The sequence below is a fragment of the Rhinopithecus bieti genome, unplaced genomic scaffold (assembly GCF_001698545.2).
Source record: "Rhinopithecus bieti isolate Rb0 unplaced genomic scaffold, ASM169854v2 scaffold_7509, whole genome shotgun sequence".
In the NCBI taxonomy this organism is placed as follows: domain Eukaryota; kingdom Metazoa; phylum Chordata; class Mammalia; order Primates; family Cercopithecidae; genus Rhinopithecus; species Rhinopithecus bieti.
This window is the reverse complement of record NW_016805750.1, coordinates 3,415,643-3,439,326: the sequence shown is the minus strand read 5'-3', so window position 1 is coordinate 3,439,326 and position 23,684 is coordinate 3,415,643. Positions and strand designations below refer to the sequence as shown.

The 23,684-nt window shown below is 41.0% G+C and overlaps 1 protein-coding gene across 1 annotated transcript; it reads right to left on the bottom strand.

The window, feature by feature from the left end:
* Positions 1–2,068: 2,068 nt before the first annotated feature.
* LINC03103 (long intergenic non-protein coding RNA 3103) lies at positions 2,069–11,559 on the bottom strand. Its single transcript, XM_017873579.1, is given in 4 exon segments — positions 2,069–2,719; positions 2,721–2,773; positions 2,776–3,229; positions 11,514–11,559. Coding segments are annotated over 3 exon segments (654 nt in total). The 5' UTR covers positions 3,022–3,229; positions 11,514–11,559; the 3' UTR covers positions 2,069–2,364.
* Between the last annotated feature and the right edge of the window lie 12,125 nt (positions 11,560–23,684).

The window sequence follows — 23,684 nt, the reverse complement described above, 5'->3', positions numbered from 1 at the left end:
AGGTAGGAAAATGCATCAGGGCGGAGGGGGGGTTGTAAGAACATCTGTCAACTCTGCTGCTTAGTAGCACTGTTCCCTGCATCTGTGGAGGGAGGGAGGTCGTGATATGGAAACAGGAATTCCAGGGCCTCTTAACCGTATTCATATTCTGTGTTTCCTCCTTCCATTGCCAATGAACTACAAAACAAAATGTGTGTTACTAAGATTTTAAAAATTAAGATGTAATTAACATAGGATGCATGCACAGCTCTTAGGTGTATAGTTTCATGTATAATATCCATGCAAACATCAGCCTGATCAAGCTCTATGACTTTTCCATGACCCCAGCATGTTCCCTCATGCCTCTTTTTGGGGAGACTCTCTTGAGAAGAAAGTGTGCTCTGTTCTGATTTCTCTCACCACAGCTTAGCCTTCCCTGCTCTGCAACTCCATATGCATTAGATCCTACAGTGTAGACTCTTTGGAAGCTGGCTTATATGGCTCAACCCATTGTTTTGAAACTCATACATGGTATTGTGTGTATTCATGGCTTAATTTTTTTATCACTGAGTAATGGACATTCTCCAGTTAGACCACAGCTGGTTAATCCATTTACGTTTTGATGGGCATGGGAAAAGAAAATTGAGAAGACTCTAGAAAGGGGGAGAATAAAAACGTATTTTGAGTCAGAATTAATACATTCATTCCATGGATGTTTGTGAAATGCCAGTGCTCTGCTAGAGCTTGTGCTCGGCACTGTGAGTGCAGCTGTGAAGGGAACAGTCAGGCACCGGGGCTCATGCATTTGGACCTAGGAGGAGATGCAGATTATGAACAAGTAAACAGATACATGGCCAACATGATTTTAGATTGTGATAAATTCTCTGAAGCCAATTCTCTTATGAAAAATAAACCAAAGATTACATTTTTAGGACAGATATTTTGGTAGACTAGATTTTAAAAAAACAAAATTGCTATTAAGATCACGAATATGATAAAAATTTGCGTCAATTTGTGATTTTTCTGCCTTAAACATCCTTATTAATCAGTGAGTCCAGGGTAAAGTGTGAAATCCGCATCTCACATTGACTCTTTCTTCCTTGCCGTGTGTTTTTCTAAGTCTCTTTCCTCTTAGCCTATTACCTCTTGGTATTACAGATACATTTGTAGTTGTTCAATGGAGATTTCATAAAAAATAAAAATCCTGGCTCAAGGAAAGAAAACTAAGAAACATGTGCTGTGGGATTTGAATTATTTTTTGCTAAAACAACCACCACCCTCTCTCTATGCAAGATTCTTGACACAAATATTTTCAAAGGAAGCGATTTCCCTCCTTTCACCATGGGCTGTCTCTATACAACCGGCATTGTTCAGAAAGAGGAAGAAGGAGGCGCAGGGAAATACTTTAGCATTCTATAATAAAGTAGTTCATGGTACAATTAAAATGATGTAGTATAACAGTAACATGATATGCTGAATTTAAATCACTAAAGCTGATTAAGGAGGACGTCAGAATTAAATGCTTGATGGAATTGACATAACAGATCCAAGATGGCCTCTCCATGTTTCAGTGGAGAGATGGTGCCAACCATTGATATTTTCCAGGCAAATTTGTTGATAGATAAAACATTTTTATAGACTTTCCATTATTCCTTGTAGCCATCAGCTTTTAATTTTCTCTTTCTAGTTAATATACTTGTGTATAATTTAAACAGAAAACTGTTCTGTTTCATCATAAAAGATTTGCCTGTTACTTTGGGTGTGTAAATCAAGCGGACAGCACAACATTCTTGAACTTGTTTTTTAAGGCATTTGTTGACAACAACAGAAAGGAAGATCACAGACACCGCCAATAAGCGTGGACATCAATTATTTTTTAATTGTATAGGAGTACAGTACACTAATTAAAACTAGTATATCTTGCAATGCCAAAGGCAAAATTAATTATTAATTTTTATTAATATTCAGAAGTAGCACAAGGAATGCATTAATAAAGATTTGGTGGTTGTGACTGAGATCTTGTTTAGCTTTATATTATAGAAAAAAAAAAGGTTTTCTGGCTCGATCTGAATAAAAAGAAGCTGGCACTGAAGGGATGATCTTTATTGAAATGGAATATGCTCACCAGAGTGGATATTTAGTGACAGAAGATGAGATGTGGAAGGAGATTATGTGAAAACCCCAAATGCTTGTCTATAATGGTTTGACTTGACAACTCTACAATCACCTGCAAAATTATTGTTGTTGCCTTCGATACTTTTGGTTATTAAATTGAGTATTTTAGTTAAGCCATCTTGAGTTGACATTTAATAATTCATTTAGGAGCTGTGCACAGAATATTATCCAGCTCACCAAATCCAAGATGAACAAAATTAGTTTTGTGCACTAAAAAGATATTGACACGACTCTCTCCTCCTCCCCTCCCTCTCCCCTTCTTCTTGTCTCCTGTTCTCCTCCTCTTCTCCCTCTCCCTTCCCGGCCTCTCCTCCTCTCACAGTTAGAAGCAAGTCTATAAGGCTTTCTTGTCCTACAGGGCAAAAACGGAAGCACATTTATAGTTTTTAGGCTAGGGTCTTTAAGCCCATCTAGGCGCAGTCCTAAAACCATGTAGGACATAGATAGGTCATTAATCTGTGCTTGCTTTTCTGCAACTGACGGCCTCTCATTTTTAGCAGCCTCTGATTTGAGATCTTTCGTGTCCACTTCCTTGAGAAACAATTTTGCCTTTGTAAAGTCTGTTAGTAAAATCCTTCAATGAAACCCAAAATGTCGAGACAGCCAGTGAGAGGGCTGCCTGTGGACATGTTGGCTGGTCAGCCGCAAGCTCTGATATCCCGGAACACACGTCCATTCACCCGGGTGGGCGGCGGTAGAGCCGTCAGACCCACATCCTCCTTTGCCTACCATGTGGGGAATGCTATGCCTCACACAGCTCAATCCTGCATGTTCGCGAATCTTCAGGGGTGAAAAGGAGAGGAACAGAGCATTCACAGCTACAATGAAGCTACAAGCAGTTGTAGGCAAAACTGTATGGTACAGCATATGCACAGTGCATGCCTTCCCTTCACACCTCGGAAGGCAGCAGGACTCCCCGGCAAGCGCAAGCTGTCACCATTCCCTTGGGAAGGCAGCTCTCTGAAGAATACTTCTTCCACCTGATGGTCTACCTTCCAGAATGCAGCTCCTGGGAAACAGCATCAGGCCAGTCTGGGAAGGCATGTGTTTCCTCGGATGTGTTGGAACATTTCCTCTGAAAAATAGGAAGAAAAGTGGATCTGATGTCATACTAGCAACCTCTCCGATGGGACTCACATGCCTGAGGGTAAAGGTGGTCATGCAGTCAGAATCAGCATTGACTCCAGATAAATGCATGGCCATGTTGGGTCATTTCTTCCCGTCGGAGTTTAGAGGGGGGTGAAGGAGGCTGGCTTCATCACACCATAGTGCGTGATGCACCAGCTGCCTGCAGGTGATGTTGAAGACAGCCAGGTGATCTCTGACTCCTAGGACTTTAAATGCTTAGCAGCTCATATCAAGAGAGGTTACTGTCTTACCTTGTTTTTTTTTTTTTTTTTTTAATTATTCCTCCAAAATCACAGAGATAAATACTGCAATGTAAGGCAGCCATTAGTGAGACATTATGATGAGCTGGTTTACAAAAAGGAGATTTCATTCATTCATTCAAACAACGAATACTTTTTGAGCACCTACACTATTCTGGGACTTTTACTAGGCCTGGGGGATTCCAAAATAAATACAAAAGGTAAGTGTATGAGTTAGTTGTTGCTGCATAACAGACAGCCCCAAAACTTGTGGACTTAAGCAGCAATCCTGCATTACCACCTGGGTGTCTATGAGTTGGCTAGGACTCGGATGATCTAGAACGGTATTGACTAAGCAGCTCCGCATCTGGGATTGCTAGGGTGTCTACCATGTCTCTTTCCACCTGTCTCTCACACTTTTTGGACCAGAGAGGTAACTGGGGCATGTTCTCTGCATGGTGATATCAGAGGCACAAGAGGGTCTACTGAAACCCAAGGGCTTCTAAATGCCTCATCCAAAATTGGCACCCTTCTGTCTCCATCTACATTCCATTGGCTAAAAGTAAATCACATAGCCAACCTCAGAGCCCAGAGTCAGGGAAGCATATGCCACCTGCGATGAGGCCACAGCAAGGGTGTGGATGCAAGAAGGTGTGATGGAGGTCAACAGTGACACCTACAGTGGGAAGATATCATTTCCTATTCTTCATGCTGCTGATGGGCACAGGAATGGTGTTTTGGTCCATTAAGGCTGCTTTAACCAAATACTATAGACTGAGTGGCCCACAAATGACAGGCATTTATTTCTCACAGTTCTGGAGGCTGGGAAGTCCAAGACCAAAGTGCTGGCAGATTCAGTGTCTGGCGAATCAGTTTTCTGGTTCATAGATGGTGACTGCTTGTTGTGTTCTCACATGGTGGAAAAGAAAAGAGATCTCTCTTGGGCCTCTTTTATAAAACTACTAATCCTATGCATGAGGGCTCCATCTCCATGACTTAATCACCTTCCAAAGGCTCCACCTCCTAAGGCCAACACCTTGGGGGTGAATTTCCTTATAGGAATTTGGGGAAAACACAAACATTCAGATAGTAGCAAATGATGACTTCTGCCCTGAAAGTATTGGGGGAAAAATTCCCACTCCATTTCCTCTTTCCTGAAGGACAGCTGCTGGGAAGGGTGAAAAGAGTCTGATGTCTATGTGTGTCTTAAGCTATGAAAGATTTGCTATTCCCTGTGGTCTTCCTCAATTTTTCCTTTAGGGACCACAGGGGAAAGATGCTCTTGGCTTCTGCTTCCATATGGCAGATATCCCTCCCCACAGCAAGTCTATGGTCCGGTTCTGTCTCTGCCCCCAGAAACAATGGGCACACAGCTGCCTGGACTCAGTGGCTGGAGACTAGGCAGAGGAAGACAGGGAGCCTTGGGCTCTCTGCAGATCCAATCTAGCTCTGCAAACCACCATGCTGATATTTTCATCCATCCTTGACCCTAGGGTCTACTTCTCATTTGTTTGAGAACTCAGAGAAGACCTCTGATTAGCATCCTAGAAATTCCCAAGAGAAGACCTCTGATTAGCATCCTAGAAATTCCCAAAGTGTCACACAGATTCTGTCCTTGCAGAGCTCCCAGGGTAATACAGGGCTTGCCTGGTGATGACACAGGGCCAGGGCCTTGACATCCCTACACACAGAGGCATCCCCCTTACTGAGGTTCACAGGATGTAGCATCTCCCTCCTCTCTGCACCTCAAATATTCCCCAATTAGTGTCCCCGTTGACCTAGTGGAATGGATCTTCAGCTTCATATCATAATGTGGAAGACAGGTGGTGCTTACATGAGAAAGAGAACAGCAGAGAATTAACACATGATGCAAGCAACTGGATCAGTGGAGACATCTCAATTTTATAAATCAGGTCCAGGGTTCTTTTTTGTTTTGTTTTTTTTTTTTTTTTTTTTTTTTTTTTTTAATCTTCATCTATGTAGTTTGTCCATCCAGGTAGTAATCTAAGACATTGTCCTGCCTCCAGTCCTACTGCTGGTGCCCCAGCTCTTCTCTGCACTAGCTCTCATGCTTTCCGCATCTCTGTCCACTCACTTGCAAGATACAGGTGAAGACAAGACCCCCTCTTCACATGACTGTGAACTTCCATGAGATCCAGTGGATGGGAAGTTCTCAGCACAGCACAGGGCACACCGGAAGGACAGACGGGCCGCGAGTTTCATTATCGAACTAGAGTACACATTCTTTGAGGTAAAGGCTGACAGAGACTCAAGTGGCGTCCTCCCCCAAACAGATGTGGACCCTGTTAATCGTGGTCTTTCATCTTTGCTTACAGTTATGTGACACTGCTTCTCTAAGCAGATTTGGGGAGAGATTTGTTTTCATAAATCATGTTTATATGTTACTGAAGCTTTGTTTACTCATTTAGGAACAAGTTAAGGGCATTGGGGTACATGTCTGTGGGGACAGATGGGTGGGGAAAGGAAGCATTTGGAGGAGTTCTTTGGTACACACAAAAAGGTAGGAACTGACCCAAGAACCTGGCTTCAAAGTCAGATGTCAGGCTATTTCACTGTGGGACAGACTGAGGGCCAGCCTCAAAGCAGGCCTGGGTAACACTTCTTCTCCCAGATCCTAAAATTGTGCAAGTCCATGAAAATCCCATTTTGATTACATCAAGAACTTCTGGCAGAAGTATTTCTGATACCTAACCTTAAACCGGAGGATATTGCATTGGCGGTGGCTGCACTGAAAGCACGAAGCCTCGGAAGTGGGACAGCTGTTGCAAATCAGATGTTGTCTAAGAGAGTTTATTATGCTCCCTCTACACTGCTCACCCTTGGCAAGAGCCACATGAGATCCTTTCACCAATGAGGATGTGCTTCCTCTCTAGGGTTTCCTGAGGCACCTGCAGGGCCAGGAGAGTCCCTGCATATTCAGAATATTCAGAAACTCCTCTGACGAGCAGCTTTGCTTAAGCAGAGAATGTGATGGTGTCCAAGGTGACTTGGATAAACTTTACACTCACAGAGAAGGCTCTGAGCCTTCTTCTGGCCTGTGGGCATTAACCTGAACCACATAACTGTGTATTTTTTTTTTTAACTGTTATACTTTTCTACTTTAGATATGTACTCACATGCAGAATATAAATCCCTATTTTATTTTTTGTCAAAACCCAGTTTACTTGTTATTTTCTTTTTAAAACGTCCCTGACAACTCCACTGGTCACTTCCATATGAATTTCAACTCTGTTCTCCATTCACACCTCTCTGGCATCACCAGCTTGTGATGGTGGTGATGTTGTCTGACTCCTGGCTAGAGACCCACGAGTACCCTGAGACAGCATGTATGTCTTCTTCTTTATGTATTTCCAGTGCCCAACCGAAGCCACTGGTTCTGAAATAGTTTCAGAGAAGGCAGGGCTGAGCTGAAGGAACACATCCAGCATGGGTCTAATTATTGGAACAAGTAACTGGATTGGATTAACCACTAGCACGTTAACCACCTGATGAGAGTGAGTTGACTAATCTTACTGTCTTATATATAATTGAGAGTAGCTTCAGAATAAGAGGTGAGAAGAGCATCTCTGCTACTCTTGGGGGCATAAGAGAGGCCTTGTTTATTAATTCAACCATAATCATTGGTGATCTACCTTGTGCAAGGCCCTGTCATAGGCACAAGTGATAGGTTTATCACTAGTAATAGTATAATTGTTACAGCAGGTAGCTAATCAGACAGGAACAGGGCAGGAGAGTCCCCTGACCCCCTCTCTCTCTCCCTCACCAATCAGGAATGTCAGGCAACCATCAGGTGATGGTGAGGTAGCTGTTAAGCTATCTCTCTAAAATAACTGGTCACGGCCAATGCCAGGGAAAGGCAGTCTCCCGATACACAGAAACACCTGTAATTGCTGATCAGCAGTTCCCGATGAGATCTCAGGAGCCGGGTAAGCGGGCTCAAGCATGAACACTAAGAGGCAAAATGGTGGAGTTTAACTGGTATAACATTTGGACTGGTAAAAGCAGACTGCCTCATGTGAGCATGCGTACAACTCCAGTAAACGCACCACGCATGCGGCCCCTCCCAAGCGCTAGTGGGCCACTGCGCATGTGCACAGCTCACCCAAAGGGAAGAATCCGGGGAGAAGGTTTTAATAAATTTTCACTCCTCTAAACTTGCCTCAGTCTCTCACTCTGCTCTTCGTTTGGATTCTTTCTTCTGAGGAGACAAGAATTGAGGCTGCTGCAGATCCGTATGGATTCGCCGCCTCTTACATACTTTGGTGCTGTGTGACTGGGGTACGTTCAGCTGGTAACATAACTAGGAAGTGGTGTATAGGCATATGGGTGGAAAAAATATGAATAAAATTCTATCCTCATGGAACTTACATTCTAATGACGAGGAGACAGACAAAAAACCAAACTACCAGACAGGTCAAATACTAAGTGTTGTAAGAAAAATAAAGTAAGGCAGGGTTACAGAGAGAGTCACGGGGACAGAGCATTGCAATATCGAAAGATGGTTAAAGGACCCCATATAGACTGTGACATTCGAGCAAACTACATAAAGGATTGAGGGAACTGACCATGCAGGTAGTGGGGAAGAGCATTTTTCAAGCAGAAGCAATGGCATATGCAAAGGCTACAAAATATTAAAGAAAGCTTTTGGGTAGAGGGAAAATGACACCAAATTGAAACAGATCTATAAAAAGGGTAAGTGCCAGGGAAAGGCAGTCTCCCGATGGACAGAAACACCTGAAACTGGTGATCAGCAGCTTCCTGATAAGATCTCAAGAACTGGGATCTTATAAGATTCTTGATAAGATTCTGTCAATTCTTGATAAATCAAGAATTGGGCAAGTGGGCTTAAGCATGCCCACTAAGAAGCAAAATGGCAGAGTTTAACCGGTGTAACTTTCGGACTGGTAAGGGAAGAATGCTTCACGCGAGCATGCGTACAACTCTAGTAAGCATACTGTGCATCAACAACTCCAGTAAACACACTGCCAGAAATGGCTAATAAGTGAGTAATCATAAAACAGGTTTTCAATTTTGTTTTTAGATAGGATAACTTTAGAAAGATATAGATATAGACAGTAGTGTAGTTCAAAGTATCTGCAGAATTAAAATCTCTGGGCACAATAGCACAATGGATGGGAGGATGGGAAGGAGAAGGTGGAAGATGTTATTTTCAGGTTTTTGTGTTAAACCTGAGGTACCATAATAGTATTTCAAAGTAGCCTTTAAAGAAGTAAAGGTACGCATGGCAAGCCACAAGCAATTGCTGAAAATTGAGCAAAATATATACCTGATAAGTCTAAGGTAAAAATAAAATGGAATATTAAAAAATCCTCCATTGATTCAAAAGATGGTAGGAAAAGAAACAAAGAACAGATGGGAGAGATAGAAAACAAATACTGAAATGGTAGACTGAAACCCTACCATATTAATAATTGTAGTAAATATAATAGTCTAACATACTGATTAAGAGCCAGAGATGATCAGACTTGATGAAGAAACAAGACCAAATACATGCTTAATGTTTCCATGTGAAAATTCCTGCTCTGCGTTTTGGGAAATTTTTATATTTCAGTCAAGAAATTGGGAAAACAAAAAAAGTATAAATCTTGGGTGCAAATTCAAGCTAAACAATAAATATAGACATTTCTTTTAATTACTTTCAAAGACAAAAATCGCAACTACTTTTGCACCAACCTAGTAGTTTTAAGGAATCCACTGATGTCAACTCAAAAGCATGAACAGGAATCACTGATGTTCAGAGTCTAAGGTTAAGATAAACATTTACAGAAACCAGGGAAGGAGCAGGCGGGAGAATAACCATAACCTCCTCAGTGAGTCTCAGTCATAGCTCTTGCCAGGCTGTAAACACATGTTTGTGGAATACTCTGAAATAAGATTAGAAACTGATCTAAAACCTGAATTGCAAAAAGAATATCAATTTCATTAGCAGAAATCAAAATCAAGGCAAGCACATAAAATATTGTTATTGTTAAAAGATGATATAATCTGATATGAAGAAACATGTGCCCTAAAGACCAATTTACAAATGCTTTCCAGTACCCTCTTGGTCATTCAACCAACATCAGTGCAAAATGAATGAAAATTTCCACATTTGTAAGATTTGTCATGAAAAAAGAGAAAAGACTAGTGCATAGGACAATTAATGCTTTGTGTATTTCAATGTTTTAATGATCCCTTTGGGGTATTAATTTTTGTGGTATTATTTTCAAAATTTTCAATGATTTTGCATGGAATTTATTTTATGTTAATATTCACCTTTAAAATATTTTCCATTCTCAAATGTCTATGTCAGGTGGAGATTACATTTATGTTACCGAAAAAAAAAACTACCTACAAATGGGTACTTTAGCAAAAGGTGTTACGAAAATACAGAATAACATAATTGAAGGGATTCCCAAGATTTCCTTGGAATTCTATTTTGTTTCTGAATACCAAAGATTAATATATATCTACAGAAAACTTACTTTAAAAATAAATATATGAATGGTTTAAAAGAAAATGATAGGAGAAAGTATACCATGCAGAAACTAATTATGAGACTGGCATTACTATATTAATATAAGACAAAGTAGACTTAGGTGCAATAACTATTACCAGAGATAAAAAAGACATTTCATAAGGACATAATGCTCAAATCTCAATATAATTATAATATATATATGTACATGTAACAAACTTAAACATGTATGCACCAAAAAAATCCTCAAAGTACTAAAGCAAACATGGTAGAATTAAAAGGGGAAAAAAAGACAAATACAAAATATAGTTGAAGATTTCAACAGTTCTCTTACTAATTAATAGAAAGAATGTAAAATCTATAAGGATACAGAAATCCTGGATAAAACTGTCAATCAGTGGGACTTAATTGACATGACATCTATTGAACACTTCACCACTTCACCCAACAGCAGCAAAATGCTTTTCTTTTCGATGACACGTAGAACATTTGCCAAGATAAACAACATCGTAAGCCATTAGAAAAAGTGTACCTACATTCAAAAGGATTGAAATCATACAGGATATATTTCCAATATAAAAAAAATTAGCAATAAACAAAGAGATCTAAAAATCCCCCAAATATTTGGAGAAAATATTTCTGGGAATCTCATGGATCAAAAAAGAAGTCACAAGAGGAAATCCAAAAGAGTTTGAACTGAGTGAATATAAAATACAACATGCATATTCATCCGATGCGGTTAAAGCGATTCTTCAGAGGAAAATGTATAGCCTTATATGCTTACATTAGAAAAAAAAAGGTCTAAAATAAAAGATATAGGCTTATATCTTAAGAAACTAGAAAATTCAGGAAAATTAAAGCCAAATAAGTAGAAAAAATAACAATAAACAAATTAATAAAATATGAAGGTACAAAACTATAGAAAAAAATCAATGAAACCAAAGTTGTTTGACTTGATTAATAAAATCAACAAAATAAATATAAACTGAACCAAATAAAAGAGAAGACACCGATGGAGAGTAACAGTAATGAAAGATGATACATCCCCTTTTTAATGTTGATCTTCTATCCATATTTAAAAGATAACAAAGGAATGGTGTGAGACAGTTAACCTAAATAATTTCAACAACTTAGAATAAAAGACATCAAAAATTATACATTACCAAAGACACAAGAATAGTTACAAAATTTAAATAGCCCTATATATTATCAACAACAACAACAAAGTAATTAAACAACTTATCACAATGAAAACAACAAATCCAGATGGATTCCTTGGTGAATAAACCAAACATTTAGAGAAGTATTTTTGCATCTTGCATGAGAGTTGAATTCCAGTCTGCATAGATTCTTAGTTCCAAGCATCAGAAATAAAGTCAGACTAATTTAGGATTAAAAAAAAAATACTAAAAAGATTTTGAGTAACCTTTCTATCCAGAAGGCTTGTAGAGCCAGGTATGGCAATTGTGAACTGAGAAGGACATCCCACTTACCTCCAGAGAGGTGCCACAGTCACACAACTGAGTCCAGACACCACGGCCTATACTGTCAACACCACAGACACCACACCCCTATCACTGGTGTTTTCATTATGCTATTGGTGCTTCAGGAAGTAAGGTGTGGACAGTTTGCTGCCACCACACTCTGCAGAATGGATTTCGTGAAGTCCCCACTTTATTTCTTCATTAAGGTTTCATTTAAAGACTCATGTCTCTATTCCCTCTTTTCAATAAAAGATAGAAAAATATTTGAAAATATTGATCTCTATAAAGGCAGGTGGACTTTGTCTCATAAAGAAGGGTGATCTGATGCTGGGACAATTGTAATAGCACATGTCTAATAATGCGTGTAAATTAAAAATGAAATCACATCTGATCCAAATTGCCCTAAATATTATTAAATCATCCAATTTTCTGTTCGTGTACAGGTATGTCAATTTTCAATAAATCCAACAGAGTTACTTTTTCTCCAGAGTTGGAATAAATTGTTGCTACTTCCTCTGAGCCGCAGATGATGTAGCTGACTTGCATTGAGGTCATATAATAGAAAACCTGTATGTATATATTTGTTTATTTAAGAACCCTATGCTCACACAAGGGTGGTAAGATGCTCACACTACAACCGACTGAGAGAATGACAAATATTACCAGCCACTCCACTGAAAATATTATTTTTATTTTCCCTCTTCTTTCTCCTCTCCCACCACCACCCAGACCCTCCTCCTGCTGTCTCTCCTCCCCCTCCTTCTCCTCCTTCTCCTCCTCCCAAAGAATACCATTAGTTTGTTGCTTACATGATGGGACTCAGCTGTTTGTCTGCAGCTTCCTGACAGCTGGGGCAGAGATTTTATCAACACTTTCTTACATCACTCTTTTCCATCAGTTCCTAAAAGTTCAGAAAAAAAAAAAGTTGACCTTTTCCTTCTACAGATGGTCAAGCTGAGGCTCAAAGAAGAGTGAGGCTTGCGGAAGTAATAGAGCAGGGCTGTGGCTGTTGGTACTGGAACCTAGACTGCCTCTTAATGCATCTTCCTGTATGTATTTTCTTTCTTTCAGGAGTCCAGACTTTCAGACAAGGAGCTGGACTCTCTTGGCATTAAGAGTTCGACAAAGCCATTGTTCTGAATCTGTTCTCTGCCTCCCAGCCCTGTGATAAGAATATCCTAGAAACTGGATTTTTCTATAAAAAACATTTCCCCATGTGGACTGTGTACATTCTGCCTCAAATTCTCTTTGGCAGTTTCACAGTTTAAAAATACTTGAGGATCTCTTTAACTTTGTTTCTCCTTCTCATTGTAAAACTTCACTTTTCACTTGTGTTTCCTCCAGGAACACCCTCCACCCGGCTGGAGCAATGCAACGCTCTCTTCCCTCTTCTCCTAATTCCTGATTTCCTCCATGCTCAACTGCCATTGGCAACATAAACCCCATGCTTGGATTCGTTCTCTTCAAACCAAATCCAAAGTGTGAAGAAAGAATGTAAACCTTTTTCTACATTTTTTTTTTTTTTTTCAAAAACCCTTAATTATATTCAAATATGAAAACATCTATCTAAAACATCTGGAAAATCATCCCTGATTTCCTAAAAAATAGATACATCAGCTAGACCACAGCTCCAGGAGACCTACTGCAGGTTAGATGTGGGGAAAAAAAAGGTATGTGGAATAATCTGAGCTTAACCTAAATAATGGATAGGAATTTCTGACACTACTATGAGTTCCCCCCCGGACTCAGGTGCAGAGGTTTGAGTTCATTGTATTCTTCAATTTATAACACATTGTCATCATTGATCTATGCAAGATCCCATGGTTTTGTTTGTTTATTTATTTATTTGAGACAGAGTTTCACTCTGTTGCCCGGGCTGGAGTGCAGTGGCACGATCTTGGCTCACTGCAACCTCCACCTCCCGGATTCAAACAATCCTCCCACTTCAGCCTTGCAAGTAGCTGAGACTCCAGGCATGCGCCACCACACCCAGCCCATTTTTTTGTATTTTTAGTAGGGACTGAGTTTCACCATGTTGACCAGGCTGGTCTCGAACTCCTGACGTCAGGTGATCCACCCACTTCAGCTTCCCAAAGTGCTGTATTTCCAATACAGGTGTGAGCCACCACATGCAGCTAATTTTTTTTTTTTTAAGTAGGGACAGGATTTCACTGTGTTGGCCAGGCTGGCCTTGAACTGCTGACCTCAGGTGATCTGCTCATCTCAGCCTTCCAAAGTGCTGGGATTATAGGCATGAGCCACCATGCCCAGCCAGATTCCTTGGTTTTGATTTGTCTATTTATTTATTTTCTTTTAACCCAATTCCCTTCCCTCTGTAGATCACTGCAGTGTGTTTAATGCTTATCTGTTCTTTAGCATGTGTTATTTTCTTTGAGATAGGGTCTTGTTTTGTCGTCCAGCCTCAACTTCCCAGTCTCAAGCAATCCTCCTGCCTCTGCCTCCTGAGTAGTTGGAACTACAGGCACACACCACCGCACCTGGCTATTATTATTATTATTATTATTATTATTATTATTAATAGAGACAGATTCTTACTCTATTGCCCAGGCTGGTCTCCAACTCCTGGGCTCAAGTGATCCTCCCAGCTCAGCCTCCCACAGTGCTGGGATTACAGGAATGAGCCACCACACCCAGCCTTGTATGTGTTCTTGACCGGTATATATTGTTAGTGGGCATGTATTTTAATTGATATAAATGATAAGTTCCCTATTGCTGTGTGAACATATGATCCATTACTTTGAGTCACTACACATTTTCACATTTTACTTACCTTCCCCATACAGGCTTCCAGTTCCTGCCCCCGACAATTAATATTGTGACCAACATCCATACTGTGCCTCTTGGGGTCCTCTGTGAGAGCTTCTTGGAGAGACACTTCAAGTGGTAGAATTCCTGGATCATAGAGTATGGTGGTTACAATTTTGGGCCACCCAGGCATCCAGTTCAGGACCAAGGGAGCCTCAGCTGCTGCCAATAGCTCTCAACTGAGTCTTTCTCCAGGGGACTAAGAGAGGTCTTGGCCCTAGGTCCTGCGACTTGCCCCTTTGTATCTGGTGGGGCATGGTAGACAGCTTTGAAGGGTCATCTCAGCTCCAGATTTCCCTGTAAGATAACAGAATAGCTGGGCTGAGCGCAGTGGCTCATGCCTGTAATCCCAGCACTTTGGGAGGCCGAGGCAGGTGGATCACGAAGTCAGGAGTTCGAGACCAGCCTGGCCAATATAATGAAAGCCCATCTCTACTAAAATACAAAATTTAGCCAGGCATGCAGGTGTGCACCTGTAGTCCCAGCTTCTCGAGAGGCTGAGGCAGGAGAGTCGCTTGAATCCGGGAGGCAGAGGTTGCAGTGAGCTGAAGATCATGCCACTGCACTCCAGCCTCGGCGACAGAGCGAGACTTCGTCTAAANGAATAGCTGGGCTGAGCGCAGTGGCTCATGCCTGTAATCCCAGCACTTTGGGAGGCCGAGGCAGGTGGATCACGAAGTCAGGAGTTCGAGACCAGCCTGGCCAATATAATGAAAGCCCATCTCTACTAAAATACAAAATTTAGCCAGGCATGCAGGTGTGCACCTGTAGTCCCAGCTTCTCGAGAGGCTGAGGCAGGAGAGTCGCTTGAATCCGGGAGGCAGAGGTTGCAGTGAGCTGAAGATCATGCCACTGCACTCCAGCCTCGGCGACAGAGCGAGACTTCGTCTAAAAAAAAAAAAAAAAAAAAAGATAATGGAATAGCTGAGGCCTCTGTGGTGAGTGCATTTCAGTTCAACTTCTACCGATTTCACTCCCTTGAATGTTAATTCTGAACATGCTCCCTGGGAAATTTCCTGTATGCACTGCATACTCTGCAACCAACCTGAGTCGCAGATAGTGTGTGCACTGAAAGCAGTCATGGCTGCCCTCCAGGGTGGATATGAGATACAGCCTGCACTCCACCAGCCCCACAGAAATGTCCTACCTTCCCTCATCCCTGTGAGCACTTGGGATTTTCTAGTAGTCCAGGTTATTTTAACAAATGTTTTAAATATAAAGTAGTATCATTTTGTTTCAACTTGCATTTCTCTATTAATGATTTTTGGTCTCTCTTTATAAATTGAACAGAATGGGCGTGGTGGCTCATGCCTGTAATCTCAGCACTTCGAGAGGCCGAGATGGGTGGATCACCTGAGGTCAGGAGTTCAAGACCAGCCTTACCAATATGGTGAAACCCCATCTCTACTAAAAATATAAAAATTAGCTAGGAGTGGTGGCTCACGCCTGTAGTGCCAGCTACTTGGGAGGCTGAGAAACGAGAATTGCTTGAACCTGGGAGGCAGAGGTTGCAGTGAGCTGAGATCACGCCACTGTATTCCAGCCTAGGCAACAAAGTGAGATTCCACCTAAAAAAAAAATAGTAATAAAATAATTAAAATAAATAAATAAATTGTCTGAACATCTTATTTGGTATTTTCCTTTTGGGGTTACTATCTAGCTATTAATCCCTTTTCATTTGAAAATACTGCAAAATAATCTCCCATTCTGCCATTGGTTTATTAACTTTATCTTGTCCTTCATTGAACCAAAGCCTTAATTTTCATGTGATCAAATCTTTTAAAGTTTCAAATCTTTTAAAATTTTTTGGTCTATTGTTTTATTGTTGAAGTTCTGTTTAAAAGTCATAAAGACTCTGTATTATTTTCTAATAATTACATATTTTCACCTTTCAAATTTACACATCACATGTTCACATTTAATCAACTTTGAGCTCACTTGACTGTGATATTAAGCAGAGATCTTGTTTTGTATTTCTCTGTAGAGTGGTTTAACTTGCCCTAGATCAGTGCCATTATTTGTTTATTAGTCTATTTTTTCTATGCCAATGCCATACTGTTTATATTGCAATGACTTTGTAATATGACTTTATATTTGATACAACAATTTTTCCCTCTTTGATTTTCTTTATTGTTTAATTAGCGATTTTGTATGTTTACCAAATTTTAGAGCGATTTTAAAATCCATGTACGTTTTAGAGTAAACATCTATTTTTTTCGAATCCCAACTGGAATATTCATTTAGATTGAATTAAATATATAGATTTAGTATAGGAGAGTTGATCTGCTTATATTGTTATCTGTCAGGATTATTGAAGTATTATTTCCGTATCCTTTGTATGTTGTTGCTATTGTAAATGGTATTATATTTTAAAATTATATGTCCTAATTGGTTATAGTTGATAAAAAGAAATACCATTGAATTTTGTCGTTTGATGTTCTATCCAACATTTCTGCTGAATTTAATTTTCCCATATTTATTGAGAGATAATTGACAAATAAAATAACTATCGTTCATCACAAGAATTTTTCTGTTGAGTTTGGATTTTTCTGTTTGTGTGCTTGCTTGGCCGATGATCATGTCATCTGAAAATGATGATGGTTTAAAACATCGTCCAACCCATTCTCTTCTAACCAGCTCTCTTTTAACTACTGACATTGTGGAAAACCCATACTGCATTCTAATATTTTTTTTTCCTCCATACCCAAGTAAATAAATTACCTCTTATTTTTACTTTGCAGAAGAGTTGAGTTATAATTAGGTGTTAAAACTTTCTTTAAGAAAAGTGCAGGATGGAAGCAGGATAAATCCAAACATGTTAATATATGCCTTTCAGTCCTATTAGTGACTTCCTCCCAGAGTGTTTCTGTTCCATTAACTCTATCCTGGCCACTCAACGTGACATTTACTCCCAGTTAGGACCCTCAGTCTTAGGCAGCCTCCTGGGTTTCCACTTATTTTCTTGTTTCTGCCATGACCATGAGAAGGCCATGCTGGGGACAGTGAGCATGAGAGACTCGTGGAGCTGAACGGCCCCAGCCTGGTCCACCAGGATAGTGTAGCCAACTTGCAGATGCAGTCATGAGCCAGCCCAACCAAAATCAGTGGAACTGCCCAGCCAAGACCCGCCAATCTTCAGGTCATCCCACAGACATGTGATCTGGATAATTGCTATCGTTCTAGGCATTCAGGTGATTGCATTGTGTGGTTACTAGTTTAGTTACACAGCAATTGCCAATTGCAAATTTGTCACGTATCAATGCTCTTTTTAGTCACCATACAAGGTAAGAATTCTGCCAATAGGTATTTGTCACTTGTCACGCTGCTGATAAAGACGTATCTGAGACTAGGAAGAAAAAGAGGTTCAAATGGACCCACAGTTCCACATGGCTGAGGAGGCCTCAGAATCACGGCGGGAAGTGAAAAGCACTTTTTGCGTGGTGGTGGCAAGAGAAAATGAGGAAGAGGCAAAAGCTGAAACCCCCAACAAAACCATCAGATCTCGTGATACCCACTCACCACCAGGCGAACAGTATGGGGGAAACCGCCCCCATCATTCAAACCATCTTCCACCGAGTCCCTCCCACAACACATGGGAACTACGAGAGTACAATTCCAGATAAGATTTGGGTGGGGACACAGAGCCAAACCATATCAAAGGGGAACCCTCTCCTCTACCCCTGCTCACCAAGGCCCGTGCCCATACCCCCTGTGTCTCACCCAGCTTACATGACACCATTGCCATGCACACTGCCAGCACAAGTGAAATACAGTGCTGAGGCTTGTTGGGGTCCCAGTTATTTTCCCAAGATGTGGAGATGGTTCAGTTCCCCAGGGGGCCCAGGAAGCCCTAAATAGCTGGCCCTCAAACCCTGCCTTCACAAAAAAGAACCCTGAGTAATCCACATGTTTAGAAACATAAATGGTTGTACACACTTTGTTTTTTTCACTTGCGATCCTCAAGTGAAAAGAACAATGTGTAGAAGGCTCATATTTTGCAGATTTTTGTTACCAACCATTCTTTCTGCCTAAACTTCGGCAAGTGGGTTTGCTGCAAGGGGTGTTGTTGGAGCCTCTGGCTGTCAGGATGATGAGCCCAGCCGGTGTTCTTGGCTGGGATTTATGATTTTTTAAACTAATTCTTATTGTTGTCCACTTCACAATTTTGCTGCTGCGCTGTAGACCGTAGTATCAATTTTAGTTGAAAATGCTGCAAAAACAAAAAGTAATGCCACTTCCCACACCGTTTCAAAAGGTTTTTTAAGTGGAAAAAGGTATTTAGTATTTTTAATAAGCATCTTCAATACTATTGAGTTGGTTTCTTTGTTAATATCACAAGATTAATTATGCTGTCAGACACTTTCAAGGCCTGCTTAACAAAGATTCAGTGATATAATGGTTTGCTTTGCACTGCCTTTTTTCTGCATAGCAATCACAATCAGCATTAGACAATTTAAAACCCTTTCACCAGCCGGAAGTTCTGAAGAGCCTTTTAATCAACAAAAGTAATTTTGCAAACAACTAGATACAGCATTTTTCATATTAACTAACTTGCATTTAAACTCTGCAGGCTTGATTGTTTCTGGATCTTTGATTCCAGGAAACTGGGATATTCCGAAGGCCTAGAATCCAAAAGTGAGGATCACACACACTCTCTGCCCTGGGTACCCCCCAAACGTTAAGGTCCTGTTACCCCATTCTGCTCGTTAAAAAGATAGCATTGGTACTCAAATGTAATTCATTCATTTTAATTATCCCTTAACATACATAACTCATCTAATCAGCTACATTCTTTTTTTTTTAATATGGTTACCTAGAGGGCTTCATCTTGTTATTTAATAAATACAATTTGTGTTCATGTGTTGAAATTTTATAGAGTTTTAAAAATTTTGCTTTTTTTTAAAATGGGTGAATGCGTTGGGTTAGAAAATTCTATGAGCGCCACCTTCAAGATTTTCAAATTCAATTGTTTTGAGATTGACGGGAACTGAGCCGAAGCTGACGTTCTGTGCTCCCAAGACAGCAGCCCCTACAAAACTAAAGGTTTTGGGCTTCTGTGTGTGAAGGAGCCTTAGCAGGGAGACACATTTTGCTTTGTTTCATTTTGTTTTTAATCAGGCACATTTTTTAAATGAAACTAACCTTTTACTGATACCTTTAAAACATTAATTTTTTTTAAAAAAAGAAGAGGAAATAAAGGCCCAGCCAGCAGCAGCAATTCATACCGTTACTGTGTGTAGTAATTAACAACCGCAGCAGTGATTCCTACACCCTAAATCCTTGTGTGTTTGACACGATTTCAACCCTAGCGAGAAGTGACCCAGGGATGTGGAGCCACAGGACACGAGGAGCAAGTCCTGTCACGAGAAATAACAGGGTCAGGAGACACGACTAATGAAGTCATAGCAACTGGTGCGCAGAGCCAATCAGAGGAGGCGCCAATCTGTAAATGAGGATGTAATTAGCAGAAAAAATAACATGCTTTGGTTGAATTCGAGGGGAGCCTGTAATGACTGGATATTGAGAAAGATTCCGAAAGATTAGAGCAAACATTATGCAACAAAGAATACCTAATTAGGGGAAAAAAGTGAATATGCCTTAATTAGAGGGAAATACATGATTGAAAGACGCAAAGTTGTCTTTTAATATGAATGTAGCCATGAAGGTTAGCGTGTGTTTCCTGGTTCGGCATAGCAAGGCACTCTGTGAATTAGTGGGAGCAGCACACTCACGTCTCTTTGCAGTTGGTGCTTTCTGTAGGGAGACACAAAGGAGCTCCTGAGCACCTACTGCTCCTGTGAGTGGATGACCTGTGGTGCCTATAGCACAGGTAGTTAGCTACCCGCCTTGGCCCCAAAACATTCCTGCCTCCTGGAGCACAAACACCCTCACAACTTGCCCGGTGCTTAAAAAGCAGAAAACAGATCATCACATGCAAAAAAAAAAAAAAAAAATGTGTCCATGTGCCAGCGTCTAGGCACATAGCTTACCTTGGATGGTTTCCTTTCGGATCTGTAACTGGCAAGGTGTATATTTTGCTTAGAGAATTGAAGCAGAGCCCTCCTCCTTCCAGACCACCCAACCCTTAGTAGGTCTGTCTTGTCACCCCAGCAGGGGCGTTTTTATGACCCACAAAAATGAGGGAAAAAAATGCCAGCAGGAGCCCTTCCTTCACGATAGTAGACATTTCAAAACTACAAGCAGCTACTAATTTTTTCCCCAATAGACAACTACATGTTGTTTAGTTCCTCTCTTTTTTCCTTTTTGTCAACCTGTTCTTAGTATTGATTTTCATTTATTTCACAGGATTCTTAATTGTCATTATTAGCACATCCATGGCGCATCCCTCGGCTTAAATATGCCCTGTCAATTTTGCAGCATATTTATAGATTAATTTAAACGTGTTTGTAAATTTATGACTGCATACCTTTGGTATGTTTGTAACATTAAAATACTTATGGTACAGAATTTTTTAATTAAAACTATTCATCAAAGAAAGTCCAGGTAGCAAGCTTCTCCTTGTTTGCGGTGGGGGATCTGGCAGCTAGAGCCAGAAAATAATAGGTCAATTAAAAAAAATCTAAAGATAGCATTTTCAAAGACCCAATTGTTTAATGAGCATTTGGCAACCGATCCCCCCAAATTAAATTATGAACTTGATTTTTAGTTATGGGCATCAGGGCTGCACATGGCAGAAAAAAAGAAGAGGCCAGGGAAGGGAGCCACTCCTGCCTAGGTTTCCTGCCAGCAAGGTTTGCTTCTCAGAGTCTGGTGGGAAGGGCAGCGGGGACCGCCTTTTGGAAACTGACACCACGAAACCATGGGGAAGACTGCATTGAGTCCCCACACCTCTGGTCTGCCCTACCATGCCAGCTTTGTTTGTACCTCTTAAAACCCACAGCCCCAACTTGGCAGGCTTCTCTTTAGGAGATAGCAAGGAGGGCTCTGAGCTGCTACGGAAACAACCTTTCGTATGGCACTCATCAAATAGGGAAAAAGAGTCTCTTCGGTTCTTTGCCCACATGTGCTGCTAATTCCCTTTGCTGAACTGTCAGCTATCAGGAGAAGAGGAAGGCCATCGGAAACAAACAGCACTCCTGTGGTTCCCTTAACTGATGCTTCCTCCCCTGATGCTGCTATTACTGGTTCTGTATAAGGTGCTGAACGGGACCACTGGCCTCAAATTCCAAGGAAGCAAACATGTAATTAACATAATCAAAAAGCCAAGCAGCACCCCACCATGGGATTATGGGGCACTGTGTTCAAGTCTCAGAAATAACTGGACACTTTGGGGTTCTCAGACAAGGAATGGGTAAAAAGATACGCTCATTTTCCTTCTAGTGGGCCAGGCAGGTCAGAGTACGGACTTGATGTTGGCTCGTTGAAATTCCTGTCTTCCTATCTTATTCTCTTTTGAATTTGCCTTATTTTTTAGTACTTTCCTCCTTTTTTTTTTTTTTTTTTTTGGCCAGTTTTTTAAAAAAGTAGCTGGACGTGGACCCTAGATCCCAGTAATCAATTCTGCATTTCTTACACTTTTAAAATACCATTTCCTAAAAGTAAAATGGTATTTTTCATCAGCACCCATATTTTCACATTATTTTATAAATCCTTTTTCTATTTTCCACTCCCTACAATTTGTAAATCTACATTCTTGCTCTGATTATCCCAGATCCCCGCAACCATATGCGAATATTGCTTGCAAACAGATATGATTTTTTTAAACTAGCAAATTATTTGGGGTACTTCTCACAGATATGGAATGAATAACATTGACTGATACCCTATTATTATTTTCTAGTTTTAGAATCCTGCTGACTTTGGGGGTGGAAATTTTAGTGATAGAGCTAAATCTCTGTCCCGAAATAAACAATGTAAATAATAAAACATTTTTCAGCCATCTAACATTAAGTAGACCATGTCAAATGTATTTCAAGTCAGATGCTAGAAAAATGGCAGCGTTGTATACTTTTACCAGTGGCATCTTGAGTGGGTTGGATGGCTGGATGCAGGGATGCCAGGGGAATCATCCACTCGGTCTCCTTACCAGGCCTTAGCTATTCCTGGGCATTTCAGGGACAGAGTGGCCTATAGGAAAGTTATTTTGTTCATGTCTTGCCATTCAGTCCCCGATTTATTTCCAATGTGAGCTTTTATCAAAATGTCCCCACTGATGGAGGAGGCAAAGGCAGATAATAATAGAGATAGCTAATGGAGCAGGGTTGCATTGGAATTGGACCAAATCCTCCTTTTGCTCGACTTTGAATGCTAAATGAATCACTCAGATTTATGTGGAGGTAGAGGCTCCACAAGGTCCGCATCAGGGCAAAATAGGGTTACAATTCAATAAAACGCGTGGCAATGCTTTATTGACTAATGAACCTACCGTGCCGCCAACTGCTGTATTTTACTGTTGCAGCCCATAACTGCCTGGCAATTACATTGTGAGTGTCTGCTAAAGATGTGTCTGTCTTTTTCCCAGATCTGGAAACAGGTTCAGCAAGAGAAGCTCCGGAAAAGCAGGTCGGACACCTTTCCCAAGTCTTCTGGGGCTAGAAGCCAGGCACAGATAATAACAATGCAAACAGTTGATGCTGCTATTTTTAAATAAGCTGTTATTATTGACTAACAGAGGTTGTCGTGGGTGGGATGACAAAGCCTCCAGTGCCAGAGAGTTGCTGCAAAGACTTCCACCAGAGAGCTCGTTAATGAGCAACGGCTAAGTGCAGAGTTAAATGCCTGCCGCCATGCTTTGTGCTCCGTCTTCTGCGGAGGAGAGCTGACTGCTGGCCGGGTGCTCCAGCCATAATCCCTTCAGCCCCTACCATCCTCCAAACATGTTGCCTATGGGCATATCTTGTCATTAGGTAAGGTGGGGAGCCCAAGACATGAGGCTTTCCACAGCAGAGAAGGTGGCTGTTTGCCAGTAGCCAGGAGTGTTTTTTAATATTGAAAAATACAGTGGCTGCTGCTGTAGGTAGCTCTGCTCTCACAACACACAGTCCACATGTGCCCTAATGCATGAGCTAGAGCAATTCCGAAGGGACTCTTTGCACACTTGCATGCATGCACACATTGCACACATGCATGCACACACACACACACACACACAGATGGACTAAATTTCCTCTGAATTGTTCTTTGCCTTAGTGCATTTAAAATGAACTTCAGTTTAGGAAAGTTGAGTGCTTATGGTCCCAGGTCCGTACTGTGATGTAAAAGGCACTTGGAGGCCCCAGCAGGGCAGAATCAGCAGAGAGAGCTTCTGTAGTGCTGTGCTCTGAAAGGTTGGGCCAGAGAGGACCAGTGGAGCAGGAGGATGATGAGCCAGCATCACCCTTAGTCTCGGCTCTA